Below are 21,623 nucleotides of genomic sequence, written 5' to 3' on the forward strand. Positions count from 1 at the left end.
TGACAAACATGTTTATCGTGTACAGGGAAGTCGGATGAATACTTTGCCAAGCAAGAGCTATACCTGCCAGCAAAGGCTTTATGAGCAGAAGCTTTGTAATTTCCCTGTGCATATTCAGGTTTTTCAAGACTGTGAATCAAATCAGTTTGAAATGTCAACTTAGGTTGCATGCTGCCCCACAGTGGTAGGGAGAAAGAAGTGCAGTGGAAGAAAAAGATTCAACTCATGAAACTGGACAGATTTATCAAGCATCCCTTTTATTAACATCGCCTGTTACAAAAAGAACAAAATCTTCAGTGTTAATGAACTTAGCAACAATATAGCGAGTGTTGATTATAGATGATATGGGACGCTTACTCCTAGAGTAGTTGCAGGATTAAAAACCTTTACACTGTTGACCTGGCCTTCTCTTTCCACAGCCAGGGTCAGACTCCCTTCTCTCTGGAGCTGGAGTACAGACTTGACTACAATATGTCCATGCATCTCCATAGTTACAGTCACATAGTGGCCCTTTGGATATGCTGAAGACCCCTTTAAAAATCTCCCTTCTCCCACCCAATACTGAACCAAGGTATGCATGGAGCTATGAATTCATGAATGTACAGTTTGTGATAGTTTACTGGTCAGGAGGCAAACAGATCAACAACAGTGTATTTCAGCAGGTCCTAACTGGTACATTTAAACTATACATATCTTTATTAAGTTAAGAAAAAAAGGTCTAAAAACCCAAAGTTTGTGTCACCAAGTTGGAAATTTGTATCACGGTCCTCTCTTGACAAACAACAAAAACTACTGTAGTATTCAAAAAGGATTTCATTGAAAAATACAGGTGTTTTAAACAGAGGAATGGTTGCCACGCAGTTTAAATTATGCTGGATGTCATTTTTAAGTTTAGAATAAAAATTAACTGGCGATGCTGCTGATAAAGAGGAATGTGGTGGGATTGGTGTAGTGTGATTTGGTACAGTATCTGGAGTGTTTGGAATTAACAGTAACCTCTGCCTGCTCTCTTGCTGCCAACAGTGAGACTGGGCCAGAGTCAGTTGGAGGCTGCCTACAGTACAGGTGAGGCGACGGGGGTTGGGGAAAGGGTGTGGCTTGGTGTGACAGTATGGTGTGACGGTGGTAGTGATGAGACCGAAGTTCAAAGGTGGTCTCTGTAGTGCAGTCAGGGTGGCTGCATGGGGGAGGGGGCGGGGGCTGTTCTCCTCTCACTATACCTTGGGCAGATCTTTGTCAGCCTCCTGGAGGAAAGCAGAATGTTCAGACTCCACATTCAAATACACAAATGCGAGTGGAAAGACTATGATACTATAATGTTTTATTGGGCTGTAAGAACAGCACAGTAACAGGCCTTACCCCTTCCTTTCTCTTGGCGAGTTGCCGGCTGACGCCTTGTAGCAGCTGCTGCAGTTCTCTGACTGTTTGGTTCAGTCCTGCAGTCATTTTCTCCTTTCTGTCAATCTCTTCCTGTCAGAGACAGAATGGCTGATTTAGAGCTCAATGTAACCACTTAATTACCATACATGCAAAGACATAGAACACCAACTGTTACAGCACCCATACTGCCCCAGACTCTTACTCTCTGTGACGACAGACTGCTATTCTCTATCAGGTCATCACTGTTGTCAGTCACTTTTGAGAGCTCCCCTTGGATCAGATCAAGAGACTGCTGGGCCTAGATTAAGGACCAGAAAGTTCCACATGTTAACAATGTGTCCTGGAGATGGATACACATCAGCAGTGTGATGAAAATATAAACAAATATTCTTACCGTATATAGGTCACCAGCCACCTTTTGCCTCTCGTTCTCTTCGGTCTCCAGCTTGGACAGAGTCTCCGTGAGCTGGGTTTTCAGCTGCAATCAAAACAGACACTTAGCACACGCTCCATAGCACATTATAGCGTTCCATTCACATGTGAATCCCATTCATAATTTTACATTACATGTACACAGAGCATTTGAGAGCCTCCTGCAAACATTGCCTACATTAAATGCACATATAAAAAAAGTGTTCAAGATTTGCACAGATCTAACAGTTTTTGCTTGTACTACATAGGCCATGTTCAATCCAAGAATAGCACTAAGTAAAAGAGTGCAAGGGGCTGCGTTGGTGTGGGCATGTTGCTACAGGTACTGGTGAGAAGATGAATTCCGAGAAGACTAGTTTGAGTAATACATTCATGTTTCAAGGTTTATCAGAGGCCACGATAGCGGTTTACGATACCTTGAAAGAGGATTTTACAACTCTGGAAAGTTCTCACTGTCATTTTGATTGCAAGACAAGAAGTTAAATTACATCATTCACCTTAAGTAACCAAGGTTATGCACTTGTACGTATGGGCCAAATGCATTGTTGGTGGACAATGTAGCAATGCGTTGCAACAGAAGTTTGATGGTCCGGTGTTGTTTTTTGTTGTTCAAGTCCTCATCGTAATTAAATCAGGAAGCTACATTTTTCATAGTGCTTTTGTTGGTCTGAACACAGCAAATATATTATCAAAAAACTAATGATTTAACGCTACACAAAGACCACAGTAAAGTGTCCAGCGACATGGCAAGACAAAGGCCATGAGACAGACATGGTTTGTAAGAAGGCTGAAGAGGTGCAGTTCAAGGTGTAGAGTAAAATCATAGCTGAAGATGGACAAAATGGAGCACATTCGATATTTTTGGACTCCGCAGAAGGAAGGCAAATTGACTAGCAGGCCATTTGTTAGATGCCTGAAAAGGCTAAATGAGATGAATTTAGTGCCAGTGTAGAATGAAAACAAAGAGTTAGTCTTGTAAGTATCACAGAGTGTGAACATGAGTCATCATTATGCACCTCTAGTTTTTGCTACTTTACAGGAGTGACATTTCCTGGCTCCTAAAATCTGAGAATATATTCTTGAAGTTAAGAGTTAGCACGTCACTGAGGTTCTAGCTTGAGGGTGAGCAACGCTTACCAAATTCAGCTCCTCATTCTGTCTGATAGCCTCTGTATATGAGCCATCAAGTCTGGTCTGCAATTCAGTCAACAGATCTTTGAGCTGAAATTGAGTTTTGAGATGATGTGTTTAATGGGAGTCTTTGAGAGTCAGTCCAGGACAGCCCTACGAGCACAGTCCATCTACGCAGTGATATGAGCTGATCAGGCCATAAGACTTCTACAAAAAAGGGAATGCCCTTACTATTAAGCAGAGTCATGTCGTGATAAATAAACCACAGGATCCTATTGTGTATGACTGTAAATTACCAAAAGCAGTCTATAAGTTAGTTTGGTAAGTCAAGTAGAGTCATTGCTAGAGCTGAATATGGACTATTTAATGTGTGGTGTGGACTTCATATGCCCCAAATAAACAGGATGTCACAAAAACATTAAAACATGCCATGGACATGAAATTTAAAACAGAGCTGGTACTTTTGCCACATGAGGATGAATACTATGACGTGACTGGGTGAAGGAGTAAAATTCCAGCTCACCTCTCTGACCTCTGTTACATAGGTGGCACTCTCACGCTCCGCCCTCTCCAACTCAGACTCCAAGTGCTCCTTTCCTCTTCTAAGCTACAGAGCACAACAGAGGTTCAAAATATACTTGTGACCGAGACAAACACAAGTTAAAATGGCAGAATGTTTGAACTACATTAAGTCACAGTGTTAGTTTGAGATGTGCGTTTCCACTGGACTGACATTTTCCAACTCTGCTCCATCAGTTAGTCTCTCAACATCTTGCTCCAGAGCTGTGACTTTCAGGCTCATCTAAGGGAAGAGACCGAAGAATTATGCAATGAAAACCACACATGGTGCAATAATATAGATTTAATATTTTCTAGGAGTTGTTTCCAGCTAAACCTGAACACACCTCTCGGAGCTCTCCCTGCGATAGCTCCAGCTTCACCCTCCAGCGAGACTCCTCCTGCTCCACGCTGTTCTGGAGGCGCTGCAGGATGCCCTCCTGTGGATGCAGCAGGAATGACAGCTCAGTTTGGCAAGAGACACCACTACGGAAGCACAAATGTTAAAACCTCATCTCACCGTCTCTGCCAACACCTTCTTGTATGTCTCACAGTCTTTCTGTAGAATCCTTTGAGCTTCCTCGGCTTCTTTCAGCTTCTCGGCCAGTCCCTAGTTTGAGTGAGTGAGTGAGTGAGTGAGCGAGCGAGTGAGTGAGCGAGAGATTGTGAGTGTGAGAGAGAGAAAAGTAGAAAGTATTTCTTGCTAAAAATATCTTCAGTTTAAGAGGAAAGATGTTCAAATTTACTTTACTTCCACTTTATTTACCTTAGGGTCCCCTGATGCAGGGGTGGATTGTGCAGCTGAGCTTTCAGCTACTGCCCCCTCAAATCTGTGGAGCCACTCCTGATGGTTCTATTAGAAAGAGGAGATGAAGAGTAAAGAGAAAAATCACGACACAGGAGGAGTACGTGCAACGAAGTAAGACTGGTTTTCAAACACAATTTGCATGGAGGTAAAAATCCAATATTATCCATACCTGCTCATTGGGCAGAGGCACATGGGGCAGAAGTCTGTGCAGAACATCTCGACACTCAGCCTGACACATTGCCAGTGCTGTCTGGTTCTCCTACAAGGCGACCGGAGCGGGCAAAGAGACAAAAAGAGAGGAGAGGAGATTGAGCACCGGCTGTTCACTTAGTTCAGTCACTTCGAAGACAAAGTCCAGTGGTCATCAGAGCAGATATGACCACCACCTTCCCTTCTTCCTTATTCTAATTTCCATAAGGCTGTTTTAAACCATTCATCAAGTCATGCATCAAGCTGCTCCAATCAATGTTACAGGAATGATTGACTTAACATAATCTTTGTAATTCTAAATCTAGAGGATCAGGATAAACGCTGTCTCACTACTCCTTCCATTTACCCTAAGAAAACATCAGCATCTTTCAACAAGCCACACCTACACCGACTGTCAGCCACCTCACATTCAGAGCACATCACATCTTCAGTCCTCCTGCAACCACACATACATCAACATGCTTTCATGAATTGTACAAAGTACCTTGAAACTCTTAAATAAATAAAAAAGGTAGCTATCAGTCCTCCCACAATAGGCTAGCATCATGCACTGTCACTCTGAGGGCCTGAAGGGAGAGCGTATGCCAAGCACTAGCCAGCTGGCACTCTAACCACTATTCACATTAACACACCGTGTCACAAGGCAACTCTGAAACAAGTGTATAGAGTTAAATACAACTAGTGTGCACTGACAGTACACAACAGCTGCCAAGGAACTCCCTGGCTCAGCTCTAAGAAGGTGGTTTCTACTGTACTCAGATGGCTGAAGAGCAGCTGCTGTGTCGACGGTTCAGCATGTACCCTACCCTGATGTAAAGCGAGGAGGGCAGACATATATGCTTACTATAACTGTTAATAGACCAGCTATCTGGTAGCCAACTCTATGTCTACACTAAATGGACCTGCAGCTACAAGACATATGCTGTTGATTTTGCTTTACATTTAGTTACACAAAGATCTTTCAGTCAGGAGTACAGAGCATTGAGAATCATAAGGCCACTGTTGCATAGTCATTCAACATTTTAAATGATCACACTTCCTTTAAAAAGAATGCATTAAAATCAAAGTGAATTACATAGATTGTCATTGACCGAAAAACTGGTGACATTGACAGTATGGATGTCACAAAGCAGAATAGGGGGGGGGCATGCTAGAAGTGACATGACAGACAGGAAGCGGCAGAAATGATTACCATGAATCTCAACCTAATGACCTCTAGTGAAACACTTTCTAGGTCACTGCGCACTCATTTCCAAGAATCAGCCTGAGCTTTGGGCAAGGAGAAATCTTCTATATATTTCAGAGCTTAATGCAAAAATGTATCCGCTAATGAAACCAATATATGTTAAGTTAATAAAGTCTGAGATTCCCAAGGGAAGTAGCAAAGATCAACAGCTTAACAAAAGGCCAATTGAAAACTTGAAGCCAAACAGAGGGGGAGGGCGAGAGTGAGGTAAATGAGTATGCAGCTTTGTAATGGATGATGGCGAAAAATAAATCTCACTGGGTCAATTATGGCAAAAAAACAGCATTTTTGGGGGATGCATCAGATTGGAACTAGAGTGAAGGAGACTGAGGTGGGGTGTCGAACCTTGACAGCTTTGCTGAGTTTCCCTTGAAGCATGGCCTCGGTAGCTGACAGAGCTTCCATTGCACTCCAGTTTTTCTCCCGAAGCTCCTGTTTTGGTCAGTTCCAGAGAAATACTACTTTCAGTTCAGCCTCAGGAAATTTGCATTCAGTGACCCTCAAATAAAGACTGGTAGAGTAACAGAACAAACCGAACGCATTTCTCATTTTAAAATTGCTACACTGTTTTTCACCCATGCTCCAACCGCTAAAAATAAGTATGAACAAATAGCCTCAAGAGTCAGACTCGCACCTTGTGTGGGTAAAAGCAACATACACAGTATGCAAGATATGTATTGTAACAATGTTCTGCTGATACTTCAAGTTCTGCTAGTATTTTAACTACTAGTCTATTCAAATTAAGGTAATAATGTCTGGATATATATATAAGTTAGATACAAAAATTTGAAAACAAAAAGGCCACAAATATGCAAAAAAAAAAAAAAAAAAAAAAAAGGTAGGAGAGTTTCTAACGCTCTGAATCACCCACAAGCACAGACAAGCTTGCTGAAACAGTCATGGCCAATTGCGAGCATAACAGGAGTAGGCTGGAAGCCCGGTTATGAAACACTCAGCTTAAGCAATCCAAATCAAATTAGTAGGGCTGTCCTCGACTAAAGAAATTCTTAGTCGACTAACACTTACAGTATAGGATTTTGTCAACTAATCGATTATTTGATTTAATTGACAGAGCTGTGCGCTTTGAGAGGTGGTTAAGACTAGAAAAGCACAATATAAAAGTAGTTAATTAACCATCTGTAAAACTGAGTTTCTCCACAATTAATCCTGTAAAAGCACCACTTTAAATCTTGTGTTTACCATAAATGTGCTCAGAAGTTTCTTGGAAATAAGTAATTAAGCATGAATAAGCATAAAAAATGACTAATCAACTAAAGAAATCTTAGTCGACTAAGACCAAAACGACCGATTAGTCGACTAATCGACTAAGAGGTGGCAGCCCTACAAATTAGACATCTGTACTGATGTGTACAATCAAGTTGAAAACACAACCGTAGCTAAATAAAGCACAAAGCAAAACAAGTGGGACTAAGCGGCAGTGGACAACGGGAAGTATGGATGTATGCTGTGTGCAACTCCAGTGTGAGGGGAGTGTTTCGGGGAACAACACAAGGGGAGGGGATGATGTCTCGCAGGGCTAGACCAGAGCAGTCACTGGTGGTATACAGTTCGGGACAACACTGTAGGAAACCTACGTTGTTCTTCTTCCTATGAAGCTCCAGGGATTCCCTCAGCTCAGCCAGCTCACCCTGGAGATCTGAGACCTGCTTCTCCTTCTCTGACAACCTAATAGACAACATAACCACTCATTTTGAATTATTACATAGTTACGGGTCCTTTAAAGTTGAAAATGTATGTGTAGAAAATGTGTATGTTATCATATGGAATGCAACACTACTCACGCTGTAAGAAGCTCTGGGCTTGGCACTGCTGTGTGAGACTGCTATTTAAGGAGGGGAAAAAAAAAGAATACATCAAAAATAGGACTGAATGAGAATTTTATCTGTTATGACCCTCGCAACAACAAAAATAAATTTTAAATTTAAGAACAATTCAAACATGACCATTTTGTCTGAGTCGTTGGCCTGTTTGCTCTACTATGCTTACTTGGTCAAATCTTTTACAGCTAGACAAATCTTCCTGATTCAAACCATAGAATGTGTCACACTTGCACTTGGGCAATTCTTTGAGATAGTTCCTCACCTGTTGGTGTATCTGCTCCACCTTCTCACTCAGCTCCTTAGTCCTTGCCTCCAGCTCAGCCTGCAGCATCTGGATCTCATGGTCCTTTGCTGCTAGCCTGTGGGTCAGATGCGCTCACCATTAGTCTGATTTGTGAAGGCAATGTTGGACGACGACATGTTGAAGCGTGAGGATTAACTTACTGAGCCTGGAGTTCTTGGATCTGGGTACCAAATTTGGTCAGCTCTTCTGATGTCTCCTTCTGTCTCAGCTGCTCTACCTCTACCTGCAGGGCAGCCAACTGCTGCTCCAGAACCTGCGAGACAAAAACTGCTTTAGACAAGAGCTCAAAGTACAACATGAACAATATAAGGTAGAGCACATGGAATTTGCAAACACAGTATTTCATTGAAACAGAAAAGCCCACACCTCAATGGTCTTCTCTCTGGTAGAGCTGCTGTCTTGTGCCGTCTGTAGACTCTCCTCCAATGATTTTAACTTCACATCTTTCTCTTGGATCCTATAAAGCAAAAGTCAAACAATGGTTCATCATAGAGAATAGTTTGACATCACACAGAATCTGCTGATAATGTACATATATAATGATATCCGTGACAAGAGGACATTTAACAATAAAGGGCCTCTTGTGCCAGCGGAGAACTATAACTATCAGGGGTGTGTCTCAGGAGTGGCCTAGAGTGCCAGGAGGAACTCGTTTTTAAATGCTTACAGTAGAGTAAGAAGTGGCCTTTGGTTTCAGAACATGTAATTACGACTCATATCAGTTGCGCTGTATCTCAGCAAGTTGGCAAAGTTGCCGCCACTCACTGACTGGTGTTACAGAAACTAAAGTAGTTTGTTGTGGATGGGGTTGGGCGATCATAAGACTACGGTACTGTTACATTGCCATAATCGTAAAATACCAAAGTCAACGATTGATCTTACTTGCTGTGAAGTTCTTCCACTATCGACTCTGATGATGCCTGTGATAAGGGTAAAAGACAATTTAAAAAAGGAATCAATACAGATTGAGAACACACTACTAAGCTACTAAACAGCATTTTGAAAGAAAAATGATCTTCGTCCACACAAGCGTTTTAGCTCTGTAGCAGAACTAATCTTCATACATATTAACACGTATACTTGGCGCTGGTGTCTGCGTCGATCTCTTTAAGAGAATAGCAGGGCCGGCATGTGTGTGCGCATGGGGAGTGTGTGTACAGTGAATGAGAGTGTGACTGGGATTAGCTTTTGAGCGAGTACCGACTAGAGGCATAGTGAGAGAAACAAAGTGTCTCCCCTGTGCTTTCTGACCACGGTCGGTCCACGGAGGTGGAACTGATTACAACGCAACCCTGAAGTTTTCAAACCAAAACGGGGTCAGCTGTGTTTTCAAAAATGTTTTTAGCGAAAAAGTATGGATTTGTTTAAAAAAAAAAAAAAAAAACGTTGTAGTGTGGTTGCAGCCTTAGTAAAGATTTTATACAACTCACCTGTTCTGCTGTCTTTCTCTGAAGGGTCTCTATTTCTTGTTTTAGTGCCTCGTTTTCTTTTCTTATAGCCTGCATCAGGGAGAGAAATTACTTAAAGATTTTCTGTCCAATTAGGGATTGTGATTACAAGGCAAGCAGTGAAATGCAGAGTCACTTAAAGCATGCTGACGTCAGTCAAATGTGTGTGAGGCAACAAAAGAGAAAAACACCTTGAGCTCTTCCTCCTTGTTGGCCACCTCAATCAGGCCCTTCTCCAGAAGGTCCTCTACGGTTTTCATGTTGTCCTCCTTCTCCCGGACACTGGGTAGGGAGCAATGTTTTATAAAACATCAGTCGTTATTCATTATGGCTTATTAGTTTAATGGACAGAGTAACAAGCCTAACCAGATGACATTTAAAATATGTTCCAGTTTTCACACACACCTTTTTTCGAACTGGTCCAAAGCCAGTTTGGAGGCAGTCTGCATGGGGAGAGTCAAATAGAGAGGGTGTGTCAAAGAGGAAAAACACACAAACCCATAGGGGCTTTTTAAACTTTGAACACTTGAAACAGTCAAGGTACATGGCTAACCTGATCAGAAATCTGTGCCTGCAGATTCTGAATCTCTACCTTCAGTGACATGTTCTCATTGTGCAAGGCCTACAGAGGAAACACAGGAAAGAGAGACTTCTTATGCCAAGATGATACAGGATTTGACAGACTGTGCAATAGTTTGAGCAATGACATAGCACTCATAATTCTGTCTTAGGTTTATAAAACCGTGAAATAAATGATATCTGTTTGACATCCGAACACAAAATATCTGCAAATGTCAACCCTTTTTCTGGCAGGGTGGTATACATGGTCTTCAATTTATATTCCCTCTGAACACAATGAGAGGTACAGAACATGTTGGCCAAATTCCAGCAGACTAATAAACTAATGCAATGTTAGTATAAGAAGCTGTAGATGAAGTGCTCTTGCAAATATACCTGCATGTTAGTTTCCCTACTGGCCCCACTGCTTCTCTCCGCATTTAAAGAATCCTCCAGGCTCTTTCTCTGCAACTCCTTATCAGCCAATCTAAACAGCACAGGGGAAGAGTTGGGATAGTGCATGAGAAATGGTTAAACAGCATCACCTGTAATGCAGTCACTATGTCTGAAAAGGTCAAAATTGTTTCTCACAGCTTCTGTAGCTCCTCAATGTGAGAGACATGGGTGACCTAAATTAGAAGAAAATCTATGTTATTATCCTACATACATACAGATAGGCATGTGAGCATATTTTCCTACTAAACATAGGTAAATAAGATGGTCCAATATACCTGTGATGAGATCTGGGCATGCAGGGTCTCATTCTGGACTTGCAGGGTCTCGCTATGGACCTGAAGACCTTTGTTTTCATTCATAAGGTCCTGTTAAACAGACTGTATTAGTGTATACAAGTGTTTTGCTCTGCTTCACAGAGAAATTCCCTGTGCATCTCAATATGCAATCAACGCTTCAGAGTACTAAAATGGGATGTTGTAGCGGCTCACCTGAACCCGGGCTTGCATTGAGTCATCAGGCATACTGTGCTGGGACATCTCCATAAGCTCCATCACTCTCTGCTCCAGCAGCTCCTTGGAAACCATTGCTTCAGTCAGGCTGCTGTGTAGGGTCTGGATCTCCTTGCTCTTGTTGTTCATCTCGGTCTCCACTGCCAACAGCTGGCTGTGAAGCTCTGCACCCACAAATACAAAGACAGACAATCAGTTGCTGGATGTAATTTTGTCTTTAATGTAGTAGAAGCAACAAGTTAAAAGGATCGAATGTTTAGTGCAACGTATTTTATCACCTTGCTTTGAGGCCTGAAGTTTCTCTCTCTCAGCATTAACACTGTGGAGGAACTTCTGCACTTCCTCCCAACGTCGCTGAGCATCCTGCAGTTGGGCCTGGGGATGGAGACATATATCCAATTTGGTGAACACGTTTCTCCCACACATTATGATAGAAAACAAGTGCTGTACTGCCACACTACACTAACAAATGACATCCATCAATCTTCTTTACTCTCACGGTCAATATCATTACTGTAGGGTCAATGACAGAGGTTGATTTGCATTAAGGCCAATTTATACAAGCCTCTTTTTCCTCAAGAACTCAAGCACAGCTCTGGATGTTCTAAACTAAGTTAACGGCTGGTCCAAATTACAAAACATCTTGTAGACGGCACTTTAATTGATTTTTCTAGTCTGTGCAACAAAGAAAATCTGATTTTTGTCATCGAAATCTCAACTCTTGCCATGGCTCTCAGGTTCTTTGCCAAGACTATTCTGTTTCAAGCCAGCAACTAAAATTTCCATCTTTAATCACAGTCAATGAAAAGACAGGAAGGGCTGATCTGGGTGTCTCGCAGGAAAGGGTTGTTCATACACAGCACAAAGCCTCAAACATTCCAGCTTCCACAGCCAACACAATCCTCCCAACCCAAGTTGTATTTCGCACACCCACTTCAACCTCCTTGGTAATGCTACCACTACTGTTAACCAGATTTGAGGCTGTGCAGCATGGCCCAGGTTTTGTACAGCCCAGTTCATTTTTGTCTCACCTGGGGAAACTGAAGCACAGCCTACATAGCAACACATTGTGCATCTGGATTAGCGTACCTCCAGCTGGGACACGTTCTGCTTATAGTTGACCTCTAGTGACTTCCTCTGGTGCTCCTCCTGCTGCAGCTTGCTGTTGTTGTCCGCCAGCTCTTTCATCAGGCCGGCATACTCAGAACGCAGCTTGTTCAGCTCTGCAGAATTCCTATCAAGGAACACATGCACACAAATGAGTGATGTGAAAATGGGGGTATTTCACCTTGTGCAACTGTGCATCCAGATGGATCTCTTGAGTGAGCAACACAGGCAGAAGAAATAAAGAATAATTTTAAGATGACAAGTCTGAGCTAAAATGCAAAGACAATGAGCTGAAATTCTTAAATGAATTGGATCACTATGATAGTTTCACCAAGACGAGCAGATGAGACATGCACGAAGCTCTAGTGAGCATCTATTATCTATTGTAGTGTAACACTGACTTGCTCTCCATCTGGTTGGTGGCAGAGCTGACTGCGTCCCTCAGGATGCCGTTCTCCTGCTGCAGTCGAGTGATCTGGCTTTCCAGCTGCTCCCTTACCTGCTGAAACTACACATAAACAAGATGATTCAGTCTGCATGCAGCCTTAAGGGAATGCAAAAAGGTCTGGGTTCCTTTACATTTTTTTAATTCTGCTTCCCCCCACAGTATTGATGATATAGAGGGTTGTCTAATATACTGTAATAACTGATAATACAACCACAAAATAGGAAAAGTGATTTAATGTCCATACTTCTGCAAAAAGAATCAAATCACCTTTATCTGCATGGTCTGGAGCTCCTGGTAGCTGCCTTGTGCTTTGCCCTGCATGCTACCCAGTTCTTTCTCCATGGCTCCACGTTGCTCTCTCATCATGGCCTCCACCCGGCCTGTCTTTTGCTTCTCAACTTGAAGTTCCTAAAGCACAGAAGAGGGCATATGAAGCGGTTATGAAACAAATGAATTACTCTAAAATAAATAATTTATCATATTATGTACTTCATTAAGAAGAACATGGGATTCCAGACCTGACTAAGCTGTTTCACTTTGTCCTTGGCAATGGAAGCCTCCTCCTGCAGAGTTGTAAGAAGTCTCTCTCGTTCCTGTGCAGCTGGGTCAGGCCTAGCCGCAGACTGGTGGTGAAACACATAACATCAAGAAAGCAGGCATACAAGTCCCAACTACAAATACCAGGTCTCCTGCCAAATGCAAATAGTGTGAAATGTCACTTGTCACAACACCCAATTCAAATGTATCATTTATGAATCTCTCACTTTGTGCCAAGCATCCAAAGCATTAGGGCTCTTCTCCCCGAGGAGAGCTATCACACTGACAGCCTCGGCCTCGGACAGAGCCAGGCTGGACAGACCCGACAGCAGCTCCTTCAGCTTCACCTCCGTGTTCTCTGTTTAAGACACACAAGGCCATGCAATTTAGCGTGTTATTAAATGGCAGGGACAACAACAAAGAATGAAATACTGGATCAGACTTGTTTTTTGCCCCCTCTTACCTTTGTCAGTCTCATTCTTCTGTTTCTTGCCACTCCCTTTGGAATGTACATCATCGTTATGGCCTGCCTGGTGGTTCGCAGAAGCTGCTGAGTCAGCCAGCACATGGGCTTCATCTACTGGATTTGAGGAAAAACTGGTTGATTACAAGGCGAGAAGTTTAAGCTTGAGCGCATGTCCTGATATTGATAATTTAGATATAATTTAGCATGTGGGACCATTGTATCACTATTACCATGCTCAGTCTTCTGCCTCTTGGCAGAGTTCTTCTTCCTGCCACTGGTAGCACTTGGGGTTGCACCGTCCAGAACTTTGGTTTCCGCCACAATGGGAGCTTCCTTCTTGACTGGAGCTGGAGCCTGCTCAGCCTTAACCTCTGGCTGCTGGTCATCCACTGTAACTTAGGAGGAATTTATTGAACAAAAGGTTTAGCCATTTCCATTTTTCCACGAGAATCTAAGTGACAACCCCACTTTAAACTGTACTCTTGGCTACTCACCTGGCTCTGCTTTTTGTTTCTTCTTCTCCTTTTTCTTTCCAGAAATCTGTGGAGGCGTCGGAGCCTGAACAGGAGCCTGAGCGGCTTGGACCTGTACCTGAACCTCAAGCTGGGGAGTTGGAGGGCTGAACTGTTTTCCTGCAGCCAGGAATGGCTCTGTCTTGCGGTTGACCGGCTTTGAGCCGTTTACTTCTGGCTCCTCAGAAGAAGGAGTAGTAGCGGCAGCAGCAGCTGCGGCAGCAGCAGCTGCGGCGGCCTTGGCAGCCTTTTTCTCCTTCTTCTTTCTCTCCCTCAGACCAGCAGGAGCCTCAGGTGACACCAAAACAGGCACATAGGGAATAGTTGTTGGAGGAGCAGGATCTGGAGTAGCCACTAGTGCAGGTTCCTCTTCTACCTCCAAAGTGGAGCTGTTGGCACCATCAGCCACATCAAAATCCCGAAGCTCCTCTTCTGACTCCCCTCCACCTCCGCTGACACTCTCCTTCTTCTTGCTCTTCTTTTTTTCATTCTTCTTACGGGTGTCAGGCTTAGATGGTGGTAGCTTGAGGTCGCGTTTCTGCCTGGCCAGCACCTCATCGTAGGAGGTTTCCTTCATGAAGAGCCAGAAGAAGAGGAACATGAGGGCGATGACTAGGGAAGGGGCCAGGATGAGCAGGTACTGCGAGTCGTAGATATCCACCGCCATTCTGAAGAGAAGGAGAATGAAAAAAAAAAATAACACTTTAATTTAGGCTACTTGGCACACAGTAAACACTGTTAAACATCATGGTCTGCATCTGCCAATATTTTCCACATACTGAATGCATGACATTAGGGTAATAGCTTTCTACCAACAAATGCAACTAGCAAAGGCTGCTCAAATCCAGAGATCACAATAACATAAGAACTCAACGATATTATGTACATGAATCTGTAGCTTTGTTACTGCTCATATCAATCCAATACAAGTCTTGCTGTATATTCATATCTCTTTGCAGGTCATCCATGAGAGCTAGCCTGCGATGTGTGAACTGGTACAAGTATGAGATATGGGAGGTGGAGGTGTTGGTACATCAATAGTGTTGAGAGGGTGTGAGTGAGAGGACTTAATAATCCCCTTTCCTCTCAAAGCGCTATGATTCGAATTAGATAACAATACCCCAGCTACACAGCTTAACATCATCCCCACCTTTACATAGGTACACAGACAATATGGGGTATGCACTTGAAACACAGCTTGGTAGGAGCCAGATAGAAAAGTTCACTCACATTGGTTTAAAAGGTGGGCAAAATAGACCAAGAACATCAGAAAGACAACTAGGCTAAAAAAGAAGATGGCTCACTGTCTCTTTTAGTCACTTCCCTCCTTCAGCCCCCACAAAGACGACACGGTGGTATTCTAAACTCATATCAGGATGGATTTGCAAGAGGCAAAAATACACCCACATGCAAGTGTCACCCGCTGAGGTCTGCTGCAGCTGCAGTTTGACCCCTGCCTGCTTTAAGCCAAGGGAGAGGAGGTTCTTCTTCCATTGCAGTCAAGAGTCAAGAGGCCCTGAGTGTGAGACTTCAGTTTAGCATCTGCTAAAGATATTCTTAGGAATTGTGTGTCGTCTCCTGGGGTGGAATCAGTGCAGATAAAGCTGTAATAATTTGACACACAAGGCATCTTATTGCTCACTAGAAGCCACTATTATTAACCAACCAATTGTAAGCATTGTCGTCATATTGTCTTGGCATAAAAAAAAAAAAAAATGAAGTTGCTGTATATGTCAATACATGTGGTTACTTAGCCAAGTAATGTGATTAGTGTAAGACACATTCAAACAATGCCAACATTTTAAGCAGGGAGCTTGCAGTTTCTCATACCATGTTCGATGTGAAAATCACAGAGGTGGTGCTAGGGCAATATATCGATATTATATCGACATCGATATATGAGGCTAGATATCGTCTTACATTGGATATCATAATATGACGTGTGTTGTCTTTTCCTGAGGCCTGTACTACGAATCAAGATCAACATGCCCTGGATTTATTTCAGTTACCCGGCTTCACCTAATCTAACAATCGTGGTCCCGCATAAACTGGATCTTCTAAGAAAAGTGACTCCGTTATCAAATCGCGTATTGATTGGTCGGTAGGCGGTGCTTTTACAACTGTTGATCTCTAATCTCCAACATAACCTGCTCCCGAGCAGGTTAGGTGTTCAGCATAAGTTACCACAGCGATTTAACCCGGTAACAAGTGATCCACCGTCGTGATACCCAAAACCCTGGGTTGAACCTAAAGTTACCTCGCTAACGCCAAATCTTGCTTCATAGTACAGGCCTCTGGTTTTAAAGGCTGCATTACAGTGAAGTGATGTAATTTTCTGGATTTACTTAAGCCTACTGTTTTATTATCTGCCTTTACCCACCTAGTCGTGGTATCCACATTATTGGTGATTATTTAATCAAAACTCTCATTGTGTAAATATTTTGTGAAAGCACCAATAGTTAACCCTTCAATAGCGCCATCGATGTATTTGGTCAAAAATATCACATTTGATTTTCTCCATATCGCCTGGGTGGTGCTGCAATTTTGTTCAGAGGCAAAGTCAATAATAGTGCAAAATAACAATTTTGATCAAATACATAGAACTCTTTCCAAACATGAATGCATCTGGAGAGCATCATACAAACTTAGACACAGCAATGCCTTGTGCATGCACTTATTGCAAAAATAAAAGCACGGTTGTGAAAAACGGAGACAAGTTAAGCCCTGGGTGACCACAGCAGTATTGTGTTGTCAATACAGAGTTGCACAGACAGTGAGTGACCTGAAGTGTTGCACAATCCCATCATATACCCAGGATCTGTGGTAGTAATATAGCGTAGGAGTCAGCACCGTAGAGCAGACCTCTTTAGTAATTTGGATTAAGCAGATTACCCATGATAATACATTTAAGAATAACTTTCCACTGCAGTGCTTCCTGAGGAATGGCAGGCTTAGTCTTATAGTGTAATGTTGACCCCGTTTTTCACTCACACCTCAAAAACCGGCCATTATATCTTCCACAACACACACAAAAATGTAACAGTTCTGTTATGTTTAATATTTGAAATACCTTTTTCTGAAAAAAATATTTAGCCTTTTAAGCACCAATGCTTTTCCTCTGTGCATTGACTAAAAAAAACTTTTATATAACATTTTCTGTAGTGCTTTGATTTTGACGATCCCATTCGATAGGCTTACTGGTGCATTCCTCCACACTCCAGAAAGGTTACAGCTGGGGGCAAACTCATAGAAAATATGTAACTGAGCAGAAAAAAATAGCAGTTTGTTTAGAGAGCACAGTTGAAACCAGCAGTCAAAAACCTATGCCATGATAAAAATATTAGACTTGAGTTTTCGTTTTGTTTGTTTTTTTATATCTGTTCCCATCTGCTCTATAGTTTTCTTACCTGTGACCTCATTAGAAAATGTGTCATATTACAAGGACAAAACAGAAACCACACACTTAGGCTAATAAGCAACATGCCAAGACCAAACAAGCCTTTCAGTGGCCTAGAGATTATGTCTGAAACCTAGTCATAAACCAACTAGATCAAAGTTTTATAAAAAATAAAACCGAAGACATAAAGAAGCCATAGTAAATGATATACTACTGTACATGTACAGCATTGGTGAATAAAGGTAACTTACTTACTCAGTGGCTACCAAATCAGGAAATTCTAACTCATGTCCATTGTATGTTCCAGGAAACGCCCATGTCAGACCAAATGAAGCTGTGAAATTAAACTTGAAGCAACATTGCCATCTGATCATATTAAGTATGGGTGGAGTAAGTGGTGTAAAAGTTTGAAGCCTGTTTTCTTTCTTTCAGCCCCAGGCTTCAGAGTGGAAGGTGCATAAGTTTCCTAGTGCAGCCTGAGCCTTCTCCCAGCATCAAAATGAGCCAGGAGGACAAAGCCCTCTCGGGCTGTTGGCTCCTCGGAATCTAGCCACTTCGCTGGCCAGGCCTCCTGATTTGGCAGGAATCGACAGAGAGGGAACTCCTGATAACTATCAGGCCCAAAAAGCAGCGCAGACAGTACTTGAAACTAGGCCATGCAGAACTCTACATTTTATATCTTTAAGATGACAGCAATTCACTAAGAAAGCATGTTTAAAAAATAAAATAAAAAAAAAGGTCCAGGAAAGCACAGAAACTGAGTAAACAATTTCTCTAGTATACATTTACATACAGACAAGTGTAATCCTAAATCAGAATAAGAACTAGGGTTAAAAGTAATCTAGTTTAAGACAATTGAGAGATGGTTATGTCTGAATAGTTAAGCTCTAAGGACGACACACTGATCATTTACCATTATCAGTATTCCGGTAATAAACTAAACAGAAAGTAGCAAAGTACACAGTAGGGCTTTTGATTATAGTGGGAAAACAAACATAAGTATTGTTCCTCTGGAATGGTATGCTCTTCCCTGAGCTTGGTACATATTGAATCAAGTACAACCAACACACCCTACAACAGCTTAAAGACCTCAAGGAAATTGACAAAGAACTGACACCATGCCACAAAACAGGAATACCTTTATGGACTCTATGCGAACGTTTGTCAAAGTGGGACCAATGGGTTGCTTGAAGGATTTCCAAGGATCTCCAGAAAAGTTCTTAGTTTTAGAGCAGTGTTTCTCAACGGGGGCGGCACCGCCCCCCAGGGGGCGTTCAGAAGATGATGGGGGGCGTTGGAGCAATATTTTGGAAAGGGGGGCGTTGAGGTGCCCTGGGGGGAGTTTGTTTGAAAGCTAGTTTAAACCAAAGATTCACAATAACAATACATGTTTACGCTTAAACTACTAAAAAAAATCGGAAGTCTGTATCATTAAAAGCTGCCAGTTTACAGCACTGTGACTGGACGAGACAGTTATCATAACCCTTCTCTTCTGTGCTTCTGTCAGCTTTGTTTGGCGCAGCTCCGTGCTGCCTTCAGGGAAACGGGACGTCAGAGCATCATCTTAAATGAGCTCTGTACCACGTGAAGCTGCGTTCAGATTTAAAAAAAATAAAATAAATAAAAGCAATCGCCGCGACGTCCTGTTCTATTCTTTACCCCCCCGCCACCTCCACCTAATGTAGCACAACTTTATATTTCACAGTAACAGTTTTTCGTCAGATCGTTTGTAGAACACAACGTTTCCTACTGAACCTGAAGGCAGCTTAATTTCACGAGAGAGAAAGAAAAGCGACGTGCGAGATATATAGACTGTGCTTTGTTGTTTGGCAAACATTTAGCTGTTCCCCAAACTCCCGGCCAGTTCAGGGCTTGTGTTTGGTGTTTTAAAACTCTTATGGAAGCGATAGAAAACACAGCGCGATGTGGGGTTGCGTTTCTCCAAACGTTTTTTTCTGCTATTTACTCGTAAGACAGGCGATAGCACACCTAGACTCTTCTACCCTAGACTATTCTAACCTAGACTATTCAAAGCATCAAAAAAGGGCTCTCACTAACTTTCAAAAGGTTGTAAACTTATTTCCATTCGGCAGTAGGTGTCGTTCTTCAAGTCGTTTGTCATCACCAAAATACTGTTCTGTGTGTGTGTGTGTGTGTGTGTGTGTGTGTGTGTGTGTGTGTGTGTGTGTGTGTGTGTTTCTTCTGCTTTTACCCCTTGATAAGTGCCAGCTTGTTTTCCGTTGGAACATTTAAATTTGAATGAAAAATAGATCTGAATGTTAAATTGCTAAGCTGTTTCTGATTGGCTACTGTTAGTGTTTGTAATAATAATAATAATAATAATAATAATTCATTTTATTTAAAGCGCCTTTCGTGACACCCAAGGTCACTTCACAAACAAAAAAGGACATTCAAATTATAGTCATCTACTGAAGGTGTTGAGGTTCACACCAGGGACATGCAGCAGGTCTTTTGATAATACGTAATTATAGTTTGAATGTTACATATCTAGTCGTTCTGATTGGCTGCTGGTTTTTAATTTGAATGTCAAATGGTTGCCTTTTTTTTTTTAAAACCTGTAAATATATAAAATTTCTATTTACATGGCTTTTCTGATACCTGGGAAACTAATACATGTGTTTGTCATTCAATTATTAGATTTTTTTAATTATTTTTGATAACAATAGTAACAACAATAATAGGCCTAGGCCTATATCAGGGAGTAAGTAAGTAAACTTTATTTATATAGCACCTTTCACAGACAAAAGGAGTCACAAAGTGCTTTACAGTAAAACAAAAACAGAGCAAAGACAACACAGCTATATGGCTAAAAATGCTTGTCTAAAAAGATGAGTCTTCAGGTGTTTTTTAAAGGAGTAATCATTAATATTCGGGGCAATTAGCCTACATAATATTTGATGGGGGGCGTTAGGGACCTGGATAATGGATAGGGGGGCGCTGGCACAAAAAAAGGTTGAGAACCACTGGTTTAGAGTTTATTTAGCGTTAAAGTTGGTTAAACAAACAAAACTAAATATATCTAGAAGTCAACAAGGCAGTTAGTCATATATTGAGTGACCACTTTATTGCAGATGTAGAAGGATTGCCAACACAAGTGTGAAGTACCAACACCTCGACTTTGATGTCAAGCAAGCTTCCTCAAAATTTAACAAGGACAGTTCACTATGGTTGAGTACCATGTCCCAGCATGCTCAGTCATGTCTAATGTCGGCCTTGTGCACACTACTGAACCAAGATGCGTAATGGCAGCTGTTCTTACAACAAGAAAAGGCTGCATGTGGACAGTCTCTTATCACAGAAATAGCAGAACTGATCTATCTATAGCGTTAATCTTCCTTGCTAAGTTAGCCCAGCTCGCTCCTGAAGTCACACGACACTTTATAATAAAACCGAAAGAGGGACACATGTCGACGAAATGCTCACTTCGCCGAAATGACTAGCAAAAAATGTTTATTTAAAACAGTGGAGGTTCAATAGTGACATGGACAGGTCTACAAGTAGTTGCTTCAATAGTTATATCCATACAGGAAGAGGCTTGTCGCAACTCAAGTTCGTATCGGAGTGGCTAAAGCTCAGCATTATGAATGAGCTAGCTAACGTAAAAGCTAGCCAACTAACGTGAGCCAGGTAACGTTACTAACGTTAGCCGACCAATCCAATCACGGTAATAGAACAGAGGAAGTCTTCAGCGATAGAACTGACCAGCAAAAATGTTAACAGGAACACTCAAGTTTATTTTTTTTTTTCCCACACTCTCAGCCTGTGTGGAGGCGTGGAAATCTGCCCCCCAATACGGGGGCCTGGTCTTGCTAGTGACCCAGCCTCTCCTGAAATCTCTGACCCGGTCTGCTGCTTCATTCTTCCGTTTAAGTCCTAAGGGCCGTTCCCAGGCCTGGGTAAAGAGTGTAGCTGCGCTAAGACCGGGATGAGCGGCTTTTTTCACAATAAATAAACATGATATCGCCGAAAACCGCTAAACACAGCATACCTGTAGCTTCAGTTTGTTGTTCCCTTAGCCAGTAGTGAAATGGCGTAGTTCTGCGTTGACTCTGGCAGACTCTTGACTTCCCAGGGCAGCTCCAGCTTGGCTTTCTTCTGCGCTATCCGTCAGACTATCTGCTGTTTCTGGTTCGCGGGGGCGGGTCATAGTCGGGCTGCTGGGGAACGCTTGTTTTGTGACTCCAGGCACACCGGCCGGAGCCGTTACTACGCAGGGCAGAGCAAGAGATAGCCCCGCCTTTTCGAGACAGTCTT

The 21,623-nt window shown here is 42.3% G+C and overlaps 1 protein-coding gene across 7 annotated transcripts; it reads right to left on the reverse strand.

Moving 5' to 3' along the window:
• Window positions 1-236: 236 nt before the first annotated feature.
• On the reverse strand, window positions 237-21,512 carry ktn1 (kinectin 1). 7 transcript variants are annotated; one of them, XM_028565644.1, is made up of 36 exons: window positions 21,358-21,512; window positions 13,934-14,619; window positions 13,670-13,828; window positions 13,437-13,553; window positions 13,201-13,331; window positions 12,955-13,059; window positions 12,704-12,844; window positions 12,390-12,496; window positions 11,971-12,115; window positions 11,160-11,256; window positions 10,861-11,045; window positions 10,648-10,737; window positions 10,508-10,545; window positions 10,313-10,403; window positions 9,912-9,980; window positions 9,764-9,801; window positions 9,550-9,640; window positions 9,341-9,409; window positions 8,793-8,830; window positions 8,277-8,367; window positions 8,051-8,163; window positions 7,869-7,965; window positions 7,568-7,608; window positions 7,361-7,451; window positions 6,111-6,197; window positions 4,479-4,568; window positions 4,268-4,354; window positions 4,022-4,111; window positions 3,849-3,941; window positions 3,677-3,745; window positions 3,467-3,550; window positions 2,950-3,033; window positions 1,775-1,858; window positions 1,583-1,678; window positions 1,360-1,470; window positions 237-1,244 (listed from the first exon to the last, which is right to left on the reverse strand). In XM_028565644.1, the coding sequence occupies exons 2-36, from the start codon at window positions 14,616-14,618 to the stop codon at window positions 1,215-1,217; spliced, it is 3,834 nt and encodes a 1,277-aa protein (XP_028421445.1). In that variant the 5' UTR covers window position 14,619; window positions 21,358-21,512; the 3' UTR covers window positions 237-1,214. The 7 variants fall into 7 exon arrangements, with proteins under 7 accessions (XP_028421445.1, XP_028421443.1, XP_028421444.1 ...); XM_028565642.1 differs by having other exon boundaries at window positions 13,437-13,550; window positions 13,670-13,834; XM_028565643.1 differs by having other exon boundaries at window positions 7,568-7,605; window positions 13,670-13,834.
• Window positions 21,513-21,623: the final 111 nt, after the last annotated feature.

Source organism: Perca flavescens, chromosome 20 (assembly GCF_004354835.1).
Source record: "Perca flavescens isolate YP-PL-M2 chromosome 20, PFLA_1.0, whole genome shotgun sequence".
In the NCBI taxonomy this organism is placed as follows: Eukaryota; Metazoa; Chordata; class Actinopteri; order Perciformes; family Percidae; genus Perca; species Perca flavescens.

Bases quoted from the DNA above. Each gene is read 5' to 3' on its own strand.
- ktn1 (XM_028565641.1), bottom strand. From the start codon at position 14,618: ATGGCGGTGGATATCTACGACTCGCAGTACCTGCTCATCCTGGCCCCT. The intron at 12,845-12,954 runs GTCTGGAATCCC...TCTGTGCTTTAG, and splicing joins AAGTGAAACAGCTTAGTCAG to GAACTTCAAGTTGAGAAGCA. The intron at 11,046-11,159 runs GTGATAAAATAC...TTGTGGGTGCAG, and splicing joins ACTTCAGGCCTCAAAGCAAG to AGCTTCACAGCCAGCTGTTG.